The 25,930-nt window shown below is 45.2% G+C and overlaps 1 protein-coding gene across 1 annotated transcript in view; it reads right to left on the bottom strand.

The window, feature by feature from the left end:
* Positions 1 to 25,930, bottom strand: part of TDRD12 (tudor domain containing 12) — a 79,805-nt gene that overhangs the window by 14,664 nt on the left and 39,211 nt on the right. Inside the window, exons 10-22 of the mRNA XM_037030819.1 lie at positions 24,444 to 24,524; positions 20,422 to 20,482; positions 19,968 to 20,075; positions 17,368 to 17,553; positions 15,639 to 15,795; positions 14,797 to 14,924; positions 13,293 to 13,484; positions 12,109 to 12,237; positions 10,271 to 10,388; positions 9,531 to 9,670; positions 9,189 to 9,409; positions 5,046 to 5,145; positions 85 to 272 (exon numbers count right to left, since the gene is read on the bottom strand). Coding sequence (XP_036886714.1) covers positions 85 to 272; positions 5,046 to 5,145; positions 9,189 to 9,409; positions 9,531 to 9,670; positions 10,271 to 10,388; positions 12,109 to 12,237; positions 13,293 to 13,484; positions 14,797 to 14,924; positions 15,639 to 15,795; positions 17,368 to 17,553; positions 19,968 to 20,075; positions 20,422 to 20,482; positions 24,444 to 24,524 — 1,809 coding nt within the window. The remainder of the gene's footprint in view (positions 1 to 84; positions 273 to 5,045; positions 5,146 to 9,188; positions 9,410 to 9,530; positions 9,671 to 10,270; positions 10,389 to 12,108; positions 12,238 to 13,292; positions 13,485 to 14,796; positions 14,925 to 15,638; positions 15,796 to 17,367; positions 17,554 to 19,967; positions 20,076 to 20,421; positions 20,483 to 24,443; positions 24,525 to 25,930) is intronic.

Below are 25,930 nucleotides of genomic sequence, written 5' to 3'. Positions count from 1 at the left end.
ACAGAGGGGAACCTGGGAGTTCAGTAACAGCTGACGTTACCTCCTGCTTCCCAACTTTTCAAGATGAAGTAAAAGACATTCTACCTGTAAAAAAGTGTTTTTTCTGCTAATCCATATAGTCCAAATTTCTCCACCTGTTCGACAGTAGTTTTATTACTGGCATCCTCAAAATACTCCTTCATTTCAGCATTAAGAGTTGCATAAAGATCCACATGTTTGTCAAGTATACGACCAAAGTAATTTGTCGCATTCACAATATAAAAGGGTATTATCTGAAACATAAAAACACATCCAAAAAATAACATCACACTAAACCCAAGACTTGTCTGTGAAAATCGGCACCTGACCTAAGAGCCCAAAGCACATGAATACAGGTTTAAAAATCAAGTAAGAAACCAGTGAAAAAACAAATAAAATAAAAATGTTACCATACCCACAAATAATGAGAGTTTTAACATAAGTTTTTCGGGATAAATCTTATTATTTTAAAGCTGCAGTTATTTGGTGGGAGTGTTCCTTTGTTTACCTTTTAAAACTGCACTTCATAAAAATCTTCTTAAAGTCTCACCCCTTCTCATTTCCGCTGGTGTGACAACAGGTGTTTGGTAAGAGCTGCTGAGTACGAGGCACCACAGGGCCTCCAGCAGCCCACGAACGGACAGAGCCCGTGCAGCCAGAGCGTGCTCAAGAGGACGGCCCTTTGTGGGCACGTGTATGCCGGGCTGCGGTGTGGGAGGGGAGTGCCGGCACGTGTCCGTGCTGGCACGTGTCCGTGCTGGCACGTGTCCGTGCTGGCACGTGTCCGTGCTGGCACGTGTCCGTGCTGGCACGTGTCCGTGCTGGCAAGCGGGGGGGGGGGCGCAGGCATTCCAGGTGGAGGGAGCACGTGGTAGGTATTAGGGCAGGAGCCCTGGCTGCCCAGAGCAGAAGGCAGGAGTGAGAACGCGTTACTTGGTGGGATGGCGGAGAGGGTGGTGCTGACTGGGAGGTAGGCAGGCAAGGCAGGAGCAAGGTCGACCGTGTGAGCAAAGACGGTGCCAGGTCCCACCAAGCTGACAGCCCGTGGCCCTCCTCTGCGGCCCCTCCCACTCTCACGGCCAATGAGCCTGCGCTGTTCCACAACACTCTGTGTTAACTCCTACCTCAGGGCCTTTGTTCTTGCTGGCTTCTGCTCCTGGAATATTCTTCCCCAAATCTTCCCATGGCTGGATCCTTATCTGGCCCTCACTGCAGATGACCCCTCCCCAGAGAGTACTTCCCTGACTAAAATTTCCAGAGGAGCCCTTGTCCCCTTTGCTTCCCCCCAGTATTTCACTGCCTTTCATCCTCCTCCTAGCACATCTTCCTTACTCCCCTGCCCGCTGTTGACCACCCCCGCTGGAGCATCAGCAGAAAGAGGGCACGTAACACGTCAGGCATGGTTCCTGAGCCGGGCATTCTCCAGCACCACGGAGAAAGCTGCCTAAACAAACTCTCAGGGCACCATGACTGGGTGGTTCAGGTGGTTGGAGTATCAGCCCACACACCAAACAGTTGCAGGTTCAATTCCTGGTCAGGGCACAGAGACAGGTTGTAGGATGAATCCCCAGTGGGAGTGTGTACGGGAGACAACCAATCGAGGTTTCTTTCTCTTTCTCTCTCTCTACCAACCCTCACTAATCCCCCCCTTCCTCTCTCCATAAATCAATAAACATATCGTCAGGTGAGGATTAAAAAAGTAAAATAATTTTCAATTTAAAAATATAAATACAATCATAAACCTTCAGTTCAGTGCTTATTCAAGCCCACCTCCACCTCCGGTAGGAGTTCAGTATTCCTTCCTGTCTAGCAGCTCACCCTGTCCCAGGAGTTTTCTGCCCTGTGGTTCAGAGGCCCCAACAGCCTGGCATTCCACTCGTTAGCCCACTTGCTGATGGTGGCCAGTGATCGTGTGGTAGTTTAGGGGATAAGAAAAACTCTCGTGACAATGTTATGAGAAAGAGCAGGCACAATAATATACACCAATACATTTTTTTAAAGATGCACAAAGAAAAATGACAGACTAAATATACTAAAATGCTAATGGTGACTGTTTTAGGATGATGAGAATAGAGGGGAAAGTTTCTTTGCCCTGTAGTTCCCAAACATGAAAGCTCTATGTTAAGGAAAGAGCTTAACACAGAGACGCACACAGGGAAACAGGGCCCAGGCCTGAGCTGGCGTCAGTCTGGGCCGCCCCCTCTGCACGTCACCGGCACATCTCAAGACACATTCAGTTGGTAGAATGGAAGCAGCAAAAACCAGCTTGTGGACTGTGCTCTCACGACAGGAAAGCCTGAGGCCTCCAGACAGGGGAGGGTGACCAGCTTGTCCCGGTTTCTCTCACTCTGTCCTGGTTTCGGCACTGAAAGTCCCACGTGCCAGCAAAGCCTGCAGTCCTGGGCGCACTGGGAGGATTCCCTCTCGCCACCTGACCCCTGCCCGTATTGAGTCCACTCTCCCCAGGACCCATGCACACAACTAATTTGATCTGTTATGGTCTCTGGACACAGGCAAGGATACAAAAGTTAACTGCATTTTTAAAACAACTGGAAAATGAAGTTTAAGAAAAATCACTGACAAAAGCATCCAAGAACATGAAATATTAAGGATAAATTAACATAGTAAGTACAAGATCTGTCTACCGAAAACTATACCACATTGCTGAGAGAAATTAAAAATGATCTAGACAAACAGAAGAATATTCCATGTCAATGGACAGGAAGACTCAGTATTGTTTAGATGTCCCCGCTGCCCACACTAACCCACAGACTCAATGCAATGCCAGTCAAAACCACAGCAGGCATCTAAGCAGAAATTGGCAAGATGAATAGGGGACACTGGGAGGTGGGGAAGAATATAGAGGAACTCTGTATTTTCTGCTCAATTTTTCTAGAAGCCTAAAACTGTTCTAAAACATAAAATCTATTAATTTGAACAAGTACACAAGAGCAGATGAGGAAAGACCATTCACAAGACCTGATGGTGCTGCTGTCTATACAGGAAGAAAGAAGCAGAGGAAGGAAAAGAGCGAGTCCTCTGGACCCAAGGACTGAAGTCCCCAGGACGCAACAGGCATTCACTGAAGACTCACGGGCCAGAGAGGCAGGAGCCCCCGATGGTGGGATGGCTTAATCCACTCTGCTGGTGGCGGAAGGCTGATGTCCCTGTGAAATCTCGAAACTGTTCATCTAGGGACCCAGATGAACAAAGAGGAACGTGGAAGAGGGGAACAGAGCCGTGAAAACTCACAAATCTTAGAGACTAAGGCTCCATCTTTTTTTTTAACAAGACATGGAGACGACTGAAACTGGAACTCTGTGAAATTAGAAAAGTTACCCTAATCTGCACACTTCCTTCTAAAATTTAAGGAAAAGAAATTTTATCTAAAAATGATCAATAGCAGGCCCTGGCTGGTATGGCTCAGTAGATGAGCACCAGCCTGTGAACCAAAGGGTCTCTGGTTCGATTCCCAGTCAGGGCACATGCCTGGGTTGCAGGCCAGGCCCCCAGTAGGGGACACATCAGAGGCAACCACACACTGATGTTTCTCTCCCTGTCTTTCTTCCATTCTTTCCCAGTGTCTAAAAATAAAGAAATAAAATCTTTAAAAAATAAAAATGATCAATAGCAAAGTATCAGGATGAAATCCCATATTAAGTTATAATAATAAAAAAGGGAATCAGGAACAGAATAACCTGTGTCTCTACAGGCAATGAAAACCATCAGAAAGATGCAGCCACAAAACAGATCAAACCAAACCTTCAATTTCAAAATCGGCTCTTAGCTTGTCAGGACAATGATATGAAAAGAACAACATGAGTCAGAATTAGAGAACTTACAAATGAGGTGGCACAACTCGGGAAAGGATTAGCTAAATTAAAGAAAACAATCATTTCTGTAATGAAAACTGTAGTGGATTGAGTGGTAGCCCTCCAAAAAGTTATGTCCTTATGCAAACTCCCAGAGAACCTGTGACTGCGACCTTATTTGGAAAAAGGGCTTTGCAGATGGAATTCATCTCATCTCCAGATGAGATGATTCTGACTTATCTAGATGGGCCCTATATCCACCCAGACAAAAAAGTGTCCCTTTTAAGAGACAGAGAGAAGAAGAGAATTGATGGAAAGACGGAGACAGACACTGGGGTCTAACAAGCTAATACGTGGAGCCAAGAGACTCTGGAGGAGATGGGGAAAAGCTGCCCTCCCCAGTCCCTGGATGCAGCGCCGCCCACAGGCACCCGATTTCAGACTTCCGGCTCCCAGAGTGCTGAGAGGATCAACTCCCTGTTCGAAGTCACCCAATCTGCAGTATCCGTCACAGTGTCCCAGGGAGTGAGCACAGCACAACGAGCACACGGCAGGGGAAGGGAAGGTGAAAAGGAAAACAAACTCAAAAAGGAAGAAAGAAAGTAATAAAAAGGATTCAAAATAAAGTGACAAGGCTCTGGCTGGTGTAGCTCAGTGGACTGAGCTCGGGCCTGCGAACCACATGATCGCGGTTCGATTCCCAGTCAGGGCACATGCCTGGGTTGCAGGCCAGTTCCCGGCAGGGGATGCAAAAGAGGCAACCATACATTGATATTTCTCTCCTTCTCTCCTTCCCTTCCCCTCTAAAGATAAATACATTAAAAAAAACAAAATAAAGTGGCAACTCTTAATACAGCAATTCCATCTGCATCTCAGAATTTTCCTCAATGAAATAATAACTGATTTTCTAAAAATATTCACATAGTTACTGCATTATTTTTAAAATTCCTCCCCCCAAAACCAATGTTCTTTCTAAAAACACAACAAAAAATCCCCAAATTGTTGAAAGGGGTTCATCCACTTTCCCAATTTGATCTTGATTTTCTATATAAGCTGGGGGCCTTCTCAGGACCATGTCTAATACCAGATTAATGGTGGCATATTAATGCTGACCCCTAGGAGTCATAATCATAGTCTAAGATTCTGCTGCTTAAAAAATATGTTCATTAAAATGACCATTCCTCAATCAACAAAAGGATCTTTAAAAGAACTTACTTTAATGTATCCGAATGTTGGTATAGCCTGGTCAGATAATTTCCTTGGCATGTCTATTTCTGGATTAACATGGTGTCGATCAGGACAAATCCTTTTGTCTCTGAAAAAAAGTAACTGGATTTTTAGAAGCTAAAAAAAAAAAATCTATACTTGAAATCAGAAAACTTTACTTCAAACACTTTAAAAGTTATCATATTAAATACTTCAGATGACACTAACTGAAACAGAAAAAGATCCTAAAATTTAATTAATGCTCAATTAAGGACAGAGTTACTTTATTATTTAAGAAATTCTTAAATGCAACACATAAATGAAAATGGACTTCCAAAATAAAGACGCTGAATCAGAAACATATCACCGTAACCCACAACAAACCAGAAGCCATTCCTTAACTGAAACTTAGAAATAGTTGAAGTTTCAGCTTTAAAAGTCAACATTCTATTTAGAGGCACCATGGGAACTGCTGACAATAAGCTGTTTAATGTAACAAACTTAAAAAGTAAATGTTGGACTTCCAGTCAAGATGGAGGCACAGGTAGACGCACTGTGCCTTCTCGTACAACAAAAGGACAACAATTTAGAAACAAAGAAACAACTAGAACTGACAAAATTGAACTGTACGGAAGTCTGACAACAAACCATTCATTCAGACCAGTAAGAGGGGCCGAGTCGGGCAGCCGGACAGAGAGGGGTGACGGCACAAAAAGTGGTGGCACCAGGCGCCAAAGGCACCTCGGGTGCAAGAGACGGCAGCTGGCAGACACCAGGCACAGGGTGGCAACAGGAAGACCCAGAGAGGTGGCGATTGTGAAGCCAGGCACTGCACGCAAGGCTGCCAGCTGACCGGGTGGTCCTACATTTGCACACAGAAAAACCAAGTGAAGTTGGGGAGCGAGACAGACTGGGCAACCCAGGGTCCCAGAGCATGGAAATAAAGCCTCAAAACACTGACTGAAAACACCTGTGGGAGTTGAAGCTCAGAAAGAAACACCCAGCCTCACAGGAGAGTTCGTTGGAGAGACCCACAGGGTCCTAGAATGTACACAAGCCCACCCACCCAGGAATCAGCACCAGAAAGACTCAGTTTGCTTGGGGGAAGTGGTGAAGGGGACTGAGGTCCAACAGAGAGTGGAGCAAACACCACTGTTCCCTCTCAGACCCCGCCACCACATACAGCATCACAACCCAGCCACTGGGTTGCCCTGCCCTGGTGAACACCTAAGGCTCTGCCCCTCATACATAACAGGCAAGACAAGATGAAAAAAAAAATGGCCCAAAAGGAAGAACAGATCAAAGCTCCAAAGCAAATACAACTAAGTGATGAAGAGATAGCCAATCTATCAGATCCACAGTTCAAAATACTGGTGATTAGGATGCTCACAGAACTGGTTAAATGTGGTCACAAATTAGATGAAAAAATGAAGGCTTCACTAAGTGAAATGAAGGGAAATGCACAGGGAACCAATAGTGATGGAAAGAAAATTGGGACTCAGATCAATAGAGTGGACCAGAAGAAAGAGAGAAACAACCAAACATAAAAGAATGAAGAAACAAGAATTCAAAAAAATGAGGAGAGGTTTAGGAACCTCCAGGACATCTTTAAATGTTCCAACATCCAAATTATAGGGATACCAGAAGGGGAAGAGGAACAGCAACAAGTGAAAAAGTTACTTGAACAAATAATAAAGGAGAACTTCCCCTATCTGGCAAAGGAAATAGACTTCCTGGAAGTCTAGGAAGCTCAGAGAGTCCCAAAGAAGCTGGACCCAAGGAGGAACACACCAGGGTACATCATAATTACATTAGCCAAGATTAAAATGAAGGAGAGAATTCTAGAAGGAGCAAGAGATAAGGGGACAGTCACCTACAAAGGAGTTCCCATCAGACTGTCAGCTGATTTCTCAGAAGAGACCTTACAGGCAAGAAGGGGCTGGAAAGAAGTATTCCAAGTCATGAAATCCAAAGATCTACAACCAAGATTGCTCTATCCAGCAAAGCTTTCATTTAGAATGGAAGGGCAGATAAAGTGCTTCTCAGAAAAGGTCAAGTTAAAGGAGTTGATCATCATCAAGCCCTTATTATATGAAATGTTAAAGAGACTTATCTAAGAAAAATAGGATAAAAAACGTGTATAGTAAAATGACAGCAAACTCACAGTTATTAACAAGCACACCTAAAACAAAAACAAAAACAAACTAAGCAAACAACTAGAACAGGAGCAGAACCATAGAAATGGAGATCACATGGAGGGTTAGCAACAGGGGAATGGGAAGAAGAGAAGGGGAGAGAAGTTACAGAGAATAAGTAGCACAGATGGTAGGTAGAAAATAGACAGGAGGGCAGAAATAGTGTGGGCAACGTAGAAGCTAAAGAATTTACGACACACGGACATGAACTAAAGGGGGGAATGTGGGTGGGAGGCGGTGTGCAGGATCGAGGGGAATGAAGGGAGAAAATGGCACAAGTGTAATAGCATAATCAATAAAATAGATTTTTAAAAAAGTAAATGGTAATGGTTATCTTAACATGAAATTCAGCTTAACAGATGCACAGCAGATTCCTGCTACCTCGTCCCAGCTCTCCATCTATCAAGCAATGGCACTGCATCTGGACCAGAGAGGCCCTGTGGTTGTCAGGACGCCCAAGCTCTCCAAACTTACTCACAGCATCCGTGCAGCTGCTACCAAAACTCCGTCAGGGCTTTCCAATGACTTGACAAAACTGCTCTAAAATGCATATGGAGATGCAACAGACTTACAATAGTCAAACCAACCTGGAAGAACAAAGTTGGAGGACTCATACACCAAATTCCATGATTCATCAGAGTATATGCTACAGTACTTGAGAAAAAAGTGAACTGGTGTAAGGACAGACAAAAAGAGCAAAGTAACAAGAGAGTCTACTAATGGGCCACATACACCATCTTCTGGTTTAGACTGAAGGCACCAACTCAGTGAGAGCACAATGATGACTTAAATAAATGATGCTGGAGCAGGTAATCACCCATTTGGAAAAAGGAAACCAGGCCCTGTATCTCACACTACACACAACGCTCAATTCAGCGTGGACTATACACCTAAATGTGAAAGCTAAAACTGTAACATTTCCAGAGGAAAACACAGAAAACTATCTTCATGGCGTAGAGACAGACAAGTATTTCTTAAAGGATACAAAAAACAGCAGCCATAAAATACTCTGTCACAGCCCTGGCTGGTGTAGCTCAGTGGATTGAGCGCGGGCCTGTGAACCACATGATCACGGTTCGATTCCCAGTCAGGGCACATGCCTGGGTTGCAGGCCAGTTCCCAGCAGGGGACACATGAGAGGCAACCATACATTAATATTTCTCTCCCTCTCTCCTTCCCTTCCCCTCTAAATAAATGAATAAAATTTAAAAATAATAATAATAATAAAAAAAATACTCTGTCACAATTTAGACCATCTGTTCATCAAAAGACTATTCAAAGAGTGAAAACACAAGCCACAGACTGGGAGAGGGTATTCTCAAAGCACGTATCTGACCAAGCATTTATATCCGGAATAAATTAACCATACAAGCCAACCAGTAAGAAAAAGATAAACATTCCATTTAAAAAGTGGGCAAAAGACCTGAACAGGCAGGTGCATCACAAAAACAAGACAGACTAACGTCCCACAAGTATACGAAACGACATTCAACACCATTAATTATCAGGGGAACACAGTGAAAACCTCAATGGTCTTCCACTACACCCCAGATACTAAGTGTTGGTGAGGATACGAAGGGACTCAAACTTTTTCACACATTACTGATTAAACCATAAAATGGTCAACCACTCTGACAAAGCTAAACATGTTTATCCCATGACCCAGCAATTCCACTCCAAAATATATACCCAAGAGGAATGGGTTCGTTTTTCCACCCAAACTTAGGTGCAAGAATGTTCATAGGAGCTTCCTACATAAAAGCCCAACTAAGCTGGAAACAGCCCACGGGTCCGTCAAGAGAAGAATGGACACATACGCTGTGATGTATGTACGCTCTTCAGAGCTGGGTGCCGGTCTGCACAGAGGCATACATACGTAACAATTCAGCAAGCTGTGAACTGATCATCTGTGTACTTTATGGTGTATCTCAATGACAAAGGGAGATGACTGGCGTACTTGCAAAATCCAAAAGCCTTAAGACATGGACAAAGAGGCCTCCTGGCTTTTTCCCCTTCCTTCGCTTCGAGAACCCCTGCGGTAAACTGATACAGCTCCGACGGGATCCTGGCATCCGCTCTCTCCAAGTAGCGCAGGACTCCAACAGCACGGCCTGCACTCCTCTCCGTCAGCAGCAAGACAGATCTGGGTTTTGTGTCTCCCTGTTTGGCAGGAGAACCCTTAAAATGGGGATGAACAAAGGAAGTGGGTCATCCACACCAGACTCAAGGCCAAAACTTGTGGACTCTGAATTTTTTAGTGCACAGCGGAATATTTAAATATCACAGAAGTTAACCAAACCTGTTCAGTTAAACTCTGAAAATGATCAGACATGCAATACAGGCGTTCACCAAAAATTCTGGGCGAGGCAGGGAAGCTGAAGTGAATGACACACGTGGCATCGGTGATGGCCAAGAGGGGTGTGCAGTCGTCGGTCAGGGCTAGAAAGAAGGAACCCGACAGTGTCAGGCGCGGCCAGGGCTTCGCAGCACCGCCCCTACTGAGCAATCTCAGCAACTGCACTCCAACATTTCTTTGTTGCAGTTGACGTTTTAGATGCAAAGAAACCTCTTTCTCATTTTTTCCCCCAAAATGTCACAGCCCGGTGATTAAATTCCAGGGAAAAGTGGTCTTCTTTTAGCTTAAAAAATTGCCTCTTCTTATTACAAATCTAGGCTGCCCATGCCTATTTTACACTTTCTACACTCTGACTCCTAAACCTCTAACGCTAAACTGAACAGTCACTTAGGACAGGCACACGTGGACACAGGGATGCGACGGCAGCACCCCTCCGCTGGAGCTGCGGGGAGACTTCGGACTAAATGTGGCAGCCGCCTAACGACCTGGGGGCCCTGGGAGCACCCAGATCCACTTCGACAGTTACACTTTTATAGTGGTGAAGTCTCACTTTGAAATTAAGATGGCTAGTAAATTCTCAATAAATCTGGGAAATGGTAAGGAATTTGGAGAGGAGATCTATAAAAGACATGCTTCCTAAACACTCAGACTTCTGTGGATTACGGGGAAATTAAAACACTTACCTAATACAATGTGAGAGCCAGAACTTAACTTCTTGTTCCATTGTTCTAATACACTTTTTAAATCAAAAACCATTTCTTTATGCATTTTCAAGCAAAATACTGAACAGCTTTCTACTACCTAAAGATGAAACCAAAAGGCCAGGTCATGGTCAAGAACGTAAACTTGAAGCTAATTGTTCTAACAATAATCATCAAGATAAACCACTGAAAACTATCTGTGAGCATATTATCTCACTGATCAAATAATTCTTATGACTGTTAATTCACATAAGTATATTTCCAAAGTTCTATAGTTTATATCTAAAAACTTGCTCAAGTGAAACTAATATTTTCCTAAAACTATTTTCCTTCCTTTCCAAATATACACGTGCACAGTGTGTACACATAAACAATGTGTGCACATGTGCATATTGTGTGCATATACACGCACACTGTGCACACCCACACACACCATGGGTACATGTGTATGTGCACACATGTACNCAAATAATTCTTTTTATTTTATTTTATTTATTTATCTTTAGAGGGGAAGGGAAGGAGAGAGGGAGAGAAATATCAATGTATGGTTGCCTCTGCCGAGGACACACAATGTATCGTGTGTCCCCTGCCGGGAACTGGCCTGCAACCCAAGCATGTGCCCTGACTGGGAATCGAACCGCGATCCTCTGATTCGCAGGCCCGTGCTCAATCCACTGAGCTACACCAGCCAGGGCCAAATAATTCTTATGACTGTTAATTTACATATGTATATTTCCAAAGTTCTATAGTTTATATCTAAAAACTTGCTCAAGTGAAACTAACATTTTCCTAAAACTATTTTCCTTCCTTTCCAAATATACATGTGCACAGTGTGTACACATAAACAATGTGTGCACATGTGCATATTGTGTGCATATACACGCACACTGTGTGCACACACACACACACCATGGGTACATGTGTATGTGCACACATGTACTGGTGTGCACACTTGCGCACTGTGTGTACACACCTATACAGGTGTTTGTGTATACAGTGGACCCTTGAACAATACACGAATCAGGGGTGCTGACCCTCCACGCAGTGAAAAGTCCACCTATAACTTTTGATTTCCCCCAAAACACGACTAACAGCCTATTCTTGACCAGAAGCCTTACTGGTAACACAGAGTCAATTAACACACATTTTGTATGTTACACGTATTGTATACTATACTGTAACAATAAAACCAGAGGAAAATGTTAAAGTCATAAGGAAAATGCATTCATAGCACTGAGTGCAGTCACGAGAAAACCCGTGTGTAACCGGCCCTACATGGCTCACACCTGTGTTGTTCGAGGCTAGTTGTGTGTGTGCACACCCAACTGCGGCACTACTGCCTTCCTAGTTACATCTGCTAGTTCAGCATTGCCAAAATGTGCAGGTACTACCGCCTTTGTTACTGTATTTTGTATTTGGCCTTGTTTCTACAGTTTACTGTTGATTTATACATAATGAGATTAAATAAATCTCTAGCCAACTTACTTGGCTTTTCTGGCGACATAATGATGTATTTACTGCAAACCTTCTGTATTTTCTTAAATAAAGGGTGGCATGTCTCTGTGAATAGAAGCCTTTCATTGCTCTGTCAGGACTAGCCCCTCCCCCCCAGGTGGAAAGGCTGCTCCTCCTACTTTGTCCCTCCCCTCCCTGTCAGGCCTCCTGCTCTTCGTCTTCACAGCTACCACTGCTTTGCAGCAGAACCCACTCTGACTGATGTTGAACTTGTAAAATTTGATTCCCCTGTCAAATCTCTAACTACTTCAGCAAATTCAATCATCGTTTAAACAGCAAGAACATTTTATGTGTGGAGGGTTCACCTTACACACTGTTTCAGCTTCGGCTACAGTACAGGTAAAGATCAAAGTCTTCTGTGCCTGACTGGGGATGAAATCAAGAGTCTGGAGTAAAGTAGAAGTCTTTTCACTTTCCAGGCAAAGATGTACAACCTAGCAATGAAATAGAGAAACAATGTGATTTTTAAAATGTCCAAGGTGCCCCAGTTTTGTTGCGGATCGCTCTGCCTGGTTCTAGGAACTGTAACTCGACCCCCCTGTGGCTAAGAGCGAGGGATGGAATTCAAGTTGAGCGGCAGGAGACAAAGCTTGTCTCTGGTAGCAAACTGTCTCAGTTTCCTCCCCATGCCCCCAAAGCCTGGTCGGAAGTCAACGATGGGTAAGACCCCGCACAGAGGAGGGGCAACCTAGGCCAGACACAACCACTTGGGAGGCCTTCATGGAAGGACTGGGGTGGGGGGGGCTGCAACAAAGAGCAATTGACTCTCATGTGGCCCCTCCCCCCCACTATGACATAGCCTGAGCCCCCATGTACTTCCTGGCTCTAATCCCCTTAAGCCTGAATACCTGACGGGGAGGAGGGCAGCTCCTTGCCTTGCTAGAGTGTCCTGGGGAAAAATCTGGCATCACAAAGACTTCCTGATAAACCTGTTAAATCTGCTCTGCTAAGAGTGCTTTCATTCATATGTTAAGGGTTTGAGCAGGAAATCCTAAATCTCTGTTCCTGACAGACTCTGACTCATACTAAGCCCTGAGATTCTTTGAAATGTTATCTACTGTCTTCAGCCATACCACCCTGAACATGCCTGATCTCATCTGCAATGTTATCTACTGTTTAATCCTTGCCGCCCTGTATTCCTGTGTATTACAACCCAGTAAAAGCCCTTGGAGGAAGGGGCTCAATGCCTTTTCCCCCTGAGAAACTGGCCACCTCTCCTGCCCAAGCAGATCATGTCTCTTGTCATGTTTACTCTCATCCATGGCACACGGGGGGACTTGTGAGGAAAGTCGCCCCCACACAGTTTTACTTTTCACAGATATGATTTTAATAGAAATGAATGTACAGGAAATCAATATAAATTTAAATTCACAATTACATATTTGCATATGAAATTAAAGCTGTAATCTTTTAATATTCATACTAATCCATGAAACAGAAGTTACCTGCTGGTGTTGAGGAGCCCCCTCCACAGCCCACGACTCTCTACCTGCTGGACGTTGCCGCAGAGCGCAGCCTCCTCCATGGCGGTGACGACAACGTAGGGCTCGGCCATGAACTGCCTGATGACACGCTCTAGGTGCTTGCTCCAGCGAACCCCACATGCAACAACCTGGCGTGGCGCGGATTCCCTCTCTTCAACTTCGGTATTTTTTTTAAAGTTGTCTAGTATAGCAAACACCTAAAAATGAGCATAATTTCATTTTTAAGAGAATAATAATTCTTTTGACAGAATGTAACATATTCTGCTTTCAAAGTGGGAAAGGCCTTTACAAACATAAAAGTAAAGGAAAAAACGGAAAAGGGGAAAATTTTAGGTGTACACAACACTAAAACACTAACATCTGGGTAAATATCCGTAACATGTGTGACAAAGGATTAACATACTTACACAAAAATTTTAACAAACTAATTAGAAAAAAACAATCCCATCAAGAGAAAATAAGCAAAGTAACAAGCAGCTCGTAGAAGAATGGGAACAAATGGCCAATATGTAATCAAGGAAATACAGATTAAGTCAATCAGATGCCCTGTTTAATCATTAGACCAGGAAAGAAAGCAGGACTGAGGCGCCCCCTCCAGGGTGCAGGGGGTGCAGTGTGGCGGCCCACCGTCCAGGCGAGTGCAAACTGGTCCATGCTTTCAGACAGGCAACTGGAGAATGCGGGACTCCCGTATTAGTTTTACAATAAACACTGAGATTGCAGGCGTTCGGAAACCCTGCACAGGCTCCCAGAGTCAGTACGTAACAAAGCTTGGACTGAAACCTGCTCCCAGATGAGTGCCCCTGGTCACCATGTCACACTGCTCCCAACAAATGCCACGTAAGAATTCAGTCTTTGATCCATGATCCCCCTCCTAGGAATTCACACTCAGGGAAGTGTGCTAACAAGATGTACGCTCTTTACACAGACAGACACACACACACACAATGAAGCTAAATGTCCAAAAACAAGATGACCATAAAGTAAGTTGTTCTGTCCATAGGGTTCAAGGCCATATGGCCAGTAATGACCACACTGCAGACGAGTAACAACACAATGCTACTGACTGAAGAACTCAAGTGATAAATTCACACATAAAGGTACTGACTTGGTTACTTCCTCTCTCAACAGACAGAGGAATCACAAAAAATACATGCTCCAACATAGCGAAATAGTGATTCCCTCTGAGTATGAGATTACGGATGTTGGGGTTTTTCAAGTGCTCTCCTCTATTTCTCAGAATTTCTAACATAAAAATTGCTTTTATAATTTGAAACATATTAAATAATTTAGAAAATTTCCATAGGAAAGAATTTTTGCTTTTCAAAGAAAACTTCAACACTGGGAAGAATAAATATTCTCTTAATTATAAAAATTAGAGAAAATTTTTTAGATTAACCAGCTTCTATTCCCAAATAGATATTTTTCCCGAATCCTAAAAACAGTCAAGACTTTAATTATGTATCTATTTCCGAGTACTAATGACATCTAAATGGATGTCACACTTACTTGTTCATTAGCTTCAGACAGCAATACTTCCACCTCGTCCAAAACCAGGTGGCAGAGTCTAAGAAACAACAGGCTCTGATGTTTGAGAAGTCTCAAGAGGCTATGTGGTGTCGTAACAATTACATCACCTGTATTTTAAAAGAAAAAACATTAACATTTTAGACTTCCCAGAGGTTTTTCTAGCACTTCCTTTCCTAAGATTTCCGACACTCTGTAGAAAAGCCTTCTAAGAAAACAGAAAATGCCCTGGCCTGTGTGGCTCAGCTGGTTGGTGTGCCATCTCATAACCAAAAGGTGGTGGGTTTGAGTCAGGGCACATACCGCCTAGGCTGAGGGTTCAATCCCCAGTCAGGGTGCTCACGAGAGGCAACCGATTGATGTCTCTCTCTCTCATCAGTGTTTCTCTCCTCCCGCCCCGCCCACCCTTCCTCTCTCATGTCCTTGGGTGAGGAAAAACAAAACTGGTTTTCTCACTCAGGTGGGCGAGGGGGAAGTGTGCCCGCCCAGCCAACAGCCCCCTCTCACTATCTGATGAAACCCCCGGGCTCCCACCACGTTTTGTACTCCTGAAGGCAGGGAGGGTTTCAGTCAACCTCTCACAGACAGCAGGTGTTCAGCAGTTGATAAATGAATGAAATTACGCAGTGTTCTCTTTTTCTCACAGAGATAAGCCACAATCAAACCCTCATCACCGACACCCATCGGTCACTAGCGGGGGCGGTCTGAACTAGTGACCGTCACTGCAGCCACACAGCCCTGTGCCAGCTGCAGCGCCCAGGCTGCCTGGGCAGGCTTCCGCCACGCTCGGTAGGGAACAGCAAACAGCTTGGAAGGATGCTTACAACCCCTTGGAAGCTTCACATTTTTGGCTTCGTCTTTGTGGAGCCCAATGGTTAACACCATAGGATGAAGAGGCCTGGAGGACACACTATACTCTCCCAATAATTCAAAAACAAATTGGGCCTTTCTCCACCCAGGACACACGATGACTGCCAGAGGCTGCAAAGACAAACAAATTCACATAATTGTGGACAAAAGTCAGGAATCGAACACAGTATCTGTGAAGCATGCAGAACATCTCCTTGTACGGAGTATGCACTACATACATTTTTATCATCACCATCATGATCACGAATAGGTCAAAAACATACACTTGTGTTAACATGGATCTACGAACATTAACTCGGATTTTCCCAGGGCTTGAACTAAGTGCTTCACAAGTATCGATTCACTCAACCCTTAATGCCCTCCTGCAGGGCAGGACCTCCCACTGCCTCACTTCCCAGAGGGGCCTCTGAGGCACAGGCAGCTGAAGTCAGTTGCCCGAGGCTGCACAGCCAACACGTGGTGGCAACAGGGTTTGCAGCCAGGCAGTCTGACTCTGGGGCTCCTGCTCCTGAGCACCAGGGTGAATTAAGTGCTTCCGGAAAGGGGCCTTTAAAAGGTTAACATCTTTTATGTGGGAGACTGCATTTTCTGCCTGTACTCCCCCACAGGCACCTCCCCAAGGTGCACAGCCTGCCGAACACCTTCCTGGACACCTGCCTTGTTACTGAAGACAAGAATGAGTCTCTGCTTTCCAGGCGAGTGCCAGCTTTCAGGTATTCGGCCTAAAAGCAGGCAACCACAGAGATGTAGAGAAAGCAGAGTGCACACAAGAGACAAGACGTGGACATCCCTTTCTAGCCCAGCCAGGGTTCTATCTCCACACAAGCTGCATCTCATTGACATGGGCCAACTGCCGACTGAGGGATATAACTGTGTCCATTTTGTTTTATTGAATCAATACACAATAATGTAGCCAATGCAGATTTCCAAAGGAAAATTAGACTACCTAGCATAATTAGAAAAATAAACTAGTATCTTTTCTAAAATGCAATTCTAAGTATCTTTTTGCACTGCTAATTTTCACCGTATCCTGGTGTGTCCTTGGGGCCAGGGTCCATCAAAGGCCTTAGGCATGCCGGCTCCCCCAATGGCCCAACCCAGCAAAGCAGAGGCCACCACCCACTATCATCTGGTCCCCACGCCCCAGTTCTCTCCTCCCCATCATCCCTCTCAGCTATTTTCAGACTCCTCCACACGGGAAGAACACAGCAGGCTTAAAAAGCAGCGTGGGGGCACCACGGCGCTACTGAAAAGAAGACGAGAGGACAGAACACCCACATCCTCGTCTTACCCGCCAGCTGTTAAGAACGTATCCCAGTGACTTCTCATGAATTTAACGTTCTCATTTATAACACGGTGAAAAGAATACCTGGCCTGACCATCTCACAGGGTTGCCAGGACAATTATATTAAGTCAGTGAGGTACTTTTCATAAAGTCAATATTCGTCTCTACCAGCCAGGGCTCTTCTGACCCAGTGGGTGACACAGAAGTGGGGGCCACAGGAGAGCGTGTGCGGGAAGCAATGGCCGGGACACGAGAAAGGTCTCTCACAGGACAGTGGCTGTCCTGCCAGCACGAGCACCAAATGAGTGATGCTACCTGAAGTTCCCAAAGGTAAGGTGTGCGACCTAGAACAGACATTCAATCCACTGTGTTGTGAAACAAAACGGTCTTCAACTTACTCCGTTTCTACTTGGTAATGACTTGTAGCAGCCCCCAGTCTGCAAAATCGTAAGCACTGGTGGAAGGTACAACAAAGGGTCGTTTCCACACTGAGAAACGACAACCACGTCACAGCCACGTGCTATGGGAGGCCAAGAGTAAGATTCAGTGTGGCTAGGTCCCAGAAACTTATTTCTTTGAAGAGCCTACAAAACATCAACAACCGAAAACCACAATAAAGTAAACTAATTGTTAAAAACCCACCTCTGTGGCTCACTCACCCAAACAACATGTACACACTGCTCAGCCTGGTATTTTTCAAGACCTAACGCTGTAAGCCCCACCGAATCTTTTCAAGCACCAAACTCCTGCTACAAGGTCCTGGCGCCAGAAGTAAAGGCTCCACTGACCAACCAGGTGCTTGAGGCTCACCAGAGCAACGATGTGGCTTCTCCTCCTCCTCCTCCTCCTCCTCCAAATCTGCTGGTACATCAATTTCACTTGTAAAGCTTTTGAAAAACATGCCTTTATTTGCTTATTTTCTATGTTACTGTCACTAAAACCTCCCTCCCCAAAGTTCACTACTACTTTCCAAAAGGCTGACCCCATCAGCACCATTACGTCCACGAAGTCAGTGCCCGCCCCCAGCCCCTGAACCCCACTGCCATCAGGACTGATTCCGCGCTGCACCTGGCATGCAGCTGCCGTCCTGGGAGCTCCCTGCACCGCCACCGCCCTCTGTCTGCAGCTCAAGCTGCCTTCTTTCTTGCCCACTTTCTTGTGTTGGTGGAAAACATACTTCGGTAGTTTCTTGACAAGGGGCACAGAGGAAGTAAGTTATCCTCAGACGTCCTTGATAGTTCAAGTGCAGACCTCCAGGTAAGAAATAACTTCCTGATCCTGTGTGTGGGGCCAATTTCCTCTCTCTGGGAACTACCAGGATCTCTGAGTCCCTCCTGTTCAGACGCTTGACAACATCGTTAACTGTCTTGTTCCTCATGTGCTGGGCCTGCCGTAGGCAAAACCCCTTAACTTGGGCAGTCGTGTCCATTAAGTCTAGAAACCCGTCACGTGTCACTGTTCTTTGGATTTTCTGCCCTTCCCCTTCCTTTTCGAAATCCCATTTCAGACATCAGACCTCAAACTGACACTCGATTTTGTTTTTTCTTATTTCCATTTGTCTTTTGCTCTGTAATACTTTGATAGTTAGCTTCAGTTTGACCTCTCAACTACTGATTTTTTAATTTACATAACATTTTGAATTTCCAAGAATCTATAGTTCCCTGTTACTGTTAAATTCATACAGTAATACACCCTGTCTTGGAGGACATTCAATTTCTAATGTTTTCTTCTACTCCCCACAGTGTTTACCTCGGAGTTTGTTTTCACCTCTTTTTCCAAGGGTGAGGGTTTCCCCCAAGTACCCCGAGATCCCCGATGTTCTGCTCATGTGGAGGAGAACACTGAGAGCTGACAGGAAGACGTGTGCGCAGGGCGCAGCTCAGCACCACATGAGAGTCACACCGCTGCAGGCAGAAGGGCAGCGAGCACACCTTCTGACTGGGAGAACTCCAGACAGAATCATCTGAAGGTCATGTGAGCCCAGGCTGGTGTGGCTCAGTGGACTGAGCACCAGCCTGCACACCAAAAAGCCTCAGGTACAATTCCCAGTGAGGGCACATGCCTGGGTTGTGGGCCAGACCCCCGGTTGGGGACTTACTGATGTAGCTCTCGCTTGCTGATGTTTCTCTCATTTTCCTCCTCTCTTCCCCTCTCTCTAAATAAATAAAATATATATTTTTAAAGACTGTTTAAAGGTCATTTCTAGGGCCTTTCAGTTGCTCAAAAAAAAGCCTTCAACCTCCTTCCTGAGAAACTGGCTGGCTATGGATGTTCAGGACACAGTGTAGGGAAGTTCGAGACCCCCACCCACTTCGCCCCTTCTTCGGGAATGTCTGCCACATTCTGCTGCCTGTTTTCCATCGCCCGAAACTTGTGGAAAGCTCCTGTCCACTAAACTTCGCTTTCATCCTATCCACCTTCATGGTTTTATCTTAAAAAAATACTTTAAAGCTTTTTTTGTATCAAGAGGGAAGTAGATAATCAACGACCAATTTACTAAGTGAAGCCACAGGTCTATAAAGCACTTAGGAAAATAATGCTAAGAAGTCTGTATCCTAACTGCCCTGGCAGCTTGTTGCTCCTCCCAAGCCCCTTTCCACAGGTACATCTGAAAACTTATCTCAGAGAAGCACTTACAGTTACACAATGGTTTCCCCACAAACCATTATTCACTTGTAAGAAGTTAACCTGGACTTAAGAACAAATAAAAAATTAGGAACACGCATAAAGGACCCATGGGCATGGACAATGGGGCGGGGATTGACGGTGGGAGTGGGCAGGGCAGGGGAGAGCAAGGTGGGGGAGTGGGCCAAGTGTAATTGAACAACAGTAAAAAATAATAACCATAATAAAAAGAGTAAGTAGTAACAAAAGCTTAAAAGAGAATTTCAAAAGCAACAAAATCATACAAATACAACATTAGGAGAAGTGTTTATTTAAAATCCTTTACATTCCGGCAGGTCAGTACTTCTTTAACTTGGTTTCAGGAGCACTTTACCTTTTTCAGGCCAGCCGACAGTGGTGCCACGCCGAGGGAGAGGCAAGGCTCCACCCTGTTCCGCAGCACAGCAGAGGGCGGCTGCGTGCCCGCCCGCAGCTTCTGCAACTAGAGAACACATGCATGAGCCAGCTCTGCCCGCGGCTTTAGCAAAGAAGAAGGTTATGGAAATAACAAAAGGCAAGAGCTTGATTTCGATGAAAACCTAGGTATATATGCTTATCAAAAACCACCAAAACTACCAAAATTAAAGGAAGATCTATTACCACCCTCCAAAAAACCCCACATTTCTCTGAAGCACTAATTCACTAGACAGTTTCGAAAGGATGTCTTCAGGTGGTCTCCAACGGAGTTTCTCTTCCTATCTCAAGTTTAGAGGGAGCAAGAAGGATTTAAAGAGTAAACAATTTCTTTTTAAAAAAAATTTTATTACTTTTTTTTAGGATTGTAATACCTGTTGCAGATCAGAGATTCCGTCAGTTCTCAGAGAATCAGGATTTAAAAATTGCAATAATCTGTAAAACAGTTAAAAGGATAATTTGAAGAAAAAAAAAGAGCGTCTATTTCTTCAATTGAGTCATTGTTTTAATTCCTCCTTGATCAGTCAAGTGAGGTGAAGTGAACTACACAGTGAACTACACAGCCCAGGGCACAGCTGCGAAGTCCCCGCTTGTTCTGTTTCGCCCTGTTCACTGTGCTACAGAGGCCACTGCAGTCACACCAGCCCCGTGCTTACCCGACCCCCACCCCCGGCTGCAGGCTGTGGACACAGAACTGCCAGTCCCAGGACCCCTTGCTCTGATGGCATGATGACCAGGTCACCACAGGTGCCTAAAAAATCCACTGGCTCCTTCCTTCATCACTGTTGAATCCTGAACACTTCCCTAGCTCCCTGCAACCCAGAGTGGACTGACGTAGTTTCATCGGTGGGTTCTAAATAAAGGGCACTTGGCCACACAGGAGATAAAATACAACCTTCCAAGTATAAAAACATACACTAAAAGAGTTATCTCAGGGTTAACTTACTAAGTAATACTTCATGTAATAAAAGAAAGAAATGAGTTCCATGGACAATGCAAGGTCTTTTGTTCCAAGGAAAAGAACCACTGTAGTGCCACACCGTTCAGGCAGAGGGCGGAGGACGTCCTGGGAGAAGGACGTCAATCAGGGTGCCACCCAGACCTGTGTGCCATGGCAGCCTTCAAAGCTCCTGGCCTTGAAGCACCATGAGGAGCTCCTGCTGGAGGAGGGACTGTCATAGGGCCAGTGTGGCCTTTGGGAAGCTGGGGAGCAGGATGACTGCATGGACAGCACCCTCTCCCCAGTCACCCCGAGCTACCCAGTGACCAGCGTGACCTACAGCCATTTCTGAACTGTCTCAAACTCTCGGTCACACTGGTAGCTTCAGAGCTGCCACAGGACTTGAAATGTAAGAGGGCCTTTAGGCGGCTATGGTAAGAAATCTTAACTGTAGGTAGGAAAATATTTTGTGGATTGAACAAACACTAAATGAAGTTATTACTCTATGATTAACAACTTGTAGGGAACGATTTTTGAGTCTGGCAGGACAAAAAAAAATCTCCTAGTTCCACACTGCAAATAATTAAACAGTTTCTTCAGCAGGCAATAAAACTACTTAACACCAGAAAACTGGAAAGAAAACAAACACCACCCATATAAAATCAAGAGCCCCACAAGATCAAATGTATCCAATTTGTTTCATAAAATCGGTCGCTTCACGGACAGAATCAGGAGGGGGGTTAGGAAATGTCTATTTAAAGTGGAAGAGAACTTTAAACAGAAAAATCTACCCTATGTAAATGGAAAAGGAAAACTGACTTCAAAGCCTACAGAAGACCCATGTGTGTGTTTTTTAATGGAAATGCAGGCTTGACGTTTATAATAAAATCATACATAAATTCTGCTTACAATTTCATCCCAATTATTTCAGTAAGAAATTTAGACCAAGAAGAAAATTCATACTTCACACAGCCGTTCTTCTCATTGTGTTCTTTCTTCTCAGCCAGTCTAAGCGGTTTCTCATCTGACTTCTCACGTAAAGCACTAGAAAGTAAAAAAACATTTATTCAACTTTCTAAACTCATTTACCCCAGTCCTGAAAAGATCTTTATTTCCTGGGACAAAACTTCAAAGCACCGCTGAGGAGCAAGCCGACCCCGTACGTGAGTTTACGTAGGAACTGGAGCTAAGTCCTGTCAGTGTCAACACCGTCCCGGCCGTTCTGGGCTGGCTGGGTGGGAGCGAGCCCCCGAGAGCCCACCTCCTGACGGTTACCACTAGAAACTCTGGGCGAGGACAAAACTACAAGGGCCAGAAGCTAAGATGTGAAGAACTACCAAATCATGGAGGTTTCCTAGGTTTTTTTTACCTTCCTGCACAGCTTAGTGGTGAACTGAGCACAGACTGAGACTTGGGACTGTGTGGGAGATACCGGCAAGAAAAACCTCAGAGAAACCCTTTATTTTAGGTTAGAGAACTCAGAAGAGCAGCGTCATGCAGACTGGGGGATCCGACGCACTTTTCCTCCTTTTTCTCTCCTGGTCCCGCTCAGGACCAGCTCTGCTCCCAGTGCTACGCTAAGCAATGGCACCAGCAGTGTGGGCCACTGAAACCCTGGGGGAAACCCTCCCCTCCCTCTGGAACTGGGGACCGGGGACCATGCAGCCTAAGGACTGTGTGAGGACAAGCCCCATCCTTTTCCCTCTCTTACTTCCACTGCTGTTTTGCTCCACAGCGACCCCAATCTAAAACAAATGCTCAAGGAAAACTTAGTATCCTACAGAGGATTTTAACAGAAAGCAGAGACTCATATCCTAATATTAAAAATTCCAGAATACAATCCAAAATTACTCAACATACAAAGAACCAGAAAAATCAGATCAATTGTTAAGGGAAAAAATAAGGAACACGTGCCAAACCCAAGATGACTCAGAAGTGGGAATTACCAAGCAGCAATTCCAGCCACGCTCCACAGGAAAGGGAAAGGTGAGCACCCCGGAGTGGGCAGGAGAATTCTCTGCAAACAGGGCTTCTGGCCAAGATGGAGGCATAGGTAGACACACTGTGCCTCCTTGCACAACCAAAAGAATGACGACAACAGATTTAAAAACAAAAAACAACCAGAATTGACAGAAAATTGAGCTGTAAGTCCAACAACCAAGGAGTTAAAGAAGAAACATTCATCCAGACCAGTAGGAGGGGCGGAGACGGGCAACTGGGTGGAGAAGACTCATGGCAAGGCTGGTGGACCCAGCGAAGTGGCGGATTGAGGACTGCGTGGTCCCACATTTGTGTACAGATAAACCAGGAGGAATAATCGAGGACGGAGGCAGACCACCCAACCCAGGGCTCAAGTGCGGGGGGAAATAAAGCCTCAAAGCCTNGACGTAGTTTCATCGGTGGGTTCTAAATAAAGGGCGCTCAGCCAAACAGGAGATAAAATACAACCTTCCAAGTATAAAAACATACACTAAAAGAGTTATCTCAGGGTTAACTTACTAAGTAATACTTCATGTAATAAAAGAAAGAAATGAGTTCCATGGACAATGCAAGGTCTTTTGTTCCAAGGAAAAGAACCACTGTAGTGCCACACCGTTCAGGCAGAGGGCGGAGGACGTCCTGGGAGAAGGACGTCAATCAGGGTGCCACCCAGACCTGTGTGCCATGGCAGCCTTCAAAGCTCCTGGCCTTGAAGCACCATGAGGAGCTCCTGCTGGAGGAGGGACTGTCATAGGGCCAGTGTGGCCTTTGGGAAGCTGGGGAGCAGGATGACTGCATGGACAGCACCCTCTCCCCAGTCACCCCGAGCTACCCAGTGACCAGCGTGACCTACAGCCATTTCTGAACTGTCTCAAACTCTCGGTCACACTGGTAGCTTCAGAGCTGCCACAGGACTTGAAATGTAAGAGGGCCTTTAGGCGGCTATGGTAAGAAATCTTAACTGTAGGTAGGAAAATATTTTGTGGATTGAACAAACACAAAATGAAGTTATTACTCTATGATTAACAACTTGTAGGGAACGATTTTTGAGTCTGGCAGGACAAAAAAAAATCTCCTAGTTCCACTCTGCAAATAATTAAACAGTTTCTTCAGCAGGCAATAAAACTACTTAATACCAGAAAACTGGAAAGAAAACAAACACCACCCATATAAAATCAAGAGCCCCACAAGATCAAATGTATCCAATTTGTTTCATAAAATCGGCCGCTTCACGGACAGAATCAGGAGGGGGGTTAGGAAATGTCTATTTAAAGTGGAAGAGAACTTTAAACAGAAAAATCTACCCTATGTAAATGGAAAAGGAAAACTGACTTCAAAGCCTACAGAAGACCCGTGTGTGTGTTTTTTAATGGAAATGCAGGCTTGACGTTTATAATAAAATCATACATAAATTCTGCTTACAATTTCATCCCAATTATTTCAGTAAGAAATTTAGACCAAGAAGAAAATTCATACTTCACACAGCCGTTCTTCTCATTGTGTTCTTTCTTCTCAGCCAGTCTAAGCGGTTTCTCATCTGACTTCTCACGTAAAGCACTAGAAAGTAAAAAAACATTTATTCAACTTTCTAAACTCATTTACCCCAGTCCTGAAAAGATCTTTATTTCCTGGGACAAAACTTCAAAGCACCGCTGAGGAGCAAGCCAACCCCGTACGTGAGTTTACGTAGGAACTGGAGCTAAGTCCTGTCAGTGTCAACACCGTCCGGGCCGTTCTGGGCTGGCCGGGCGGGAGCGAGCCCCCGAGAGCCCGCCTCCTGACGTTTACCACTAGAAACTCTGGGCGAGGACAAAACTACAAGGGCCAGAAGCTAAGATGTGAAGAACTACCAAATCATGGAGGTTTCCTAGGTTTTTACCTTCCTGCACAGCTTAGTGGTAAACTGAGCACAGACTGAGACTTGGGACTGTGTGGGAGATACCGGCAAGAAAAACCTCAAAGAAACCCTTTATTTTAGGCTAGAGAACTCAGAAGAGCAGCGTCATGCAGACTGGGGGATCCGACGCACTTTTCCTCCTTTTTCTCTCCTGGTCCCGCTCAGGACCAGCTCTGCTCCCAGGGCTACGCTAAGCAATGGCACCAGCAGTGTGGGCCACTGAAACCCTGGGGGAAACCCTCCCCTCCCTCTGGAACTGGGGACCCGGGACCATGCAGCCTAAGGACTGTGTGAGGACAAGCCCCATCCTTTTCCCTCTCTTACTTCCACTGCTGTTTTGCTCCACAGTGACCCCAATCTAAAACAAATGCTCAAGGAAAACTTAGTATCCTACAGAGGATTTTATCAGAAAGCAGAGACTCATATCCTAATATTAAAAATTCCAGAATACAATCCAAAATTACTCAACATACAAAGAACCAGAAAAATCAGATCAATTAATTGTTAAGGGAAAAAATAATGAACACGTGCCAAACCCAAGATGACTCGGAAGTGGGAATTCCCAAGCAGCAATTCCAGCCACGCTCCACAGGCCATGCTCCACAGGAAAGGGAAAGGTGAGCACCCCGGAGTGGACAGGAGAATTCTCTGCAAACAGGGCTTCTGGCCAAGATGGAGGCATAGGTAGACACACTGTGCCTCCTTGCACAACCAAAAGAATGACAACAACAGATTTAAAAACAACCAGAATTGACAGAAAATCGAGCTGTATGTAAGTCCAACAACCAAGGAGTTAAAGAAGAAACATTCATCCAGACCAGTAGGAGGGGCAGAGACGGGCAACTGGGTGGAGAAGACTCATGGCAAGGCTGGTGGACCCAGCGAGGTGGCGGATTGAGGACTGCGTGGTCCCACATTTGTGTACAGATAAACCAGGAGGAATAATCGGGGACGGAGGCAGACCACCCAACCCAGGGCTCAAGTGCGGGGGGAAATAAAGCCTCAAAGCTTGTGGCTGAAAACACCTGAGGGGGTTGAGGCGGCAGTGGGAGAAACTCCCAGCCTC

Source organism: Sturnira hondurensis, unplaced genomic scaffold (genome assembly GCF_014824575.4).
Source record: "Sturnira hondurensis isolate 20B ecotype Veracruz unplaced genomic scaffold, ASM1482457v3 Scaffold0020884, whole genome shotgun sequence".
Lineage (NCBI taxonomy): Eukaryota > Metazoa > Chordata > Mammalia > Chiroptera > Phyllostomidae > Sturnira > Sturnira hondurensis.
This window is presented reverse-complemented; position numbering and strand designations above follow the sequence as displayed.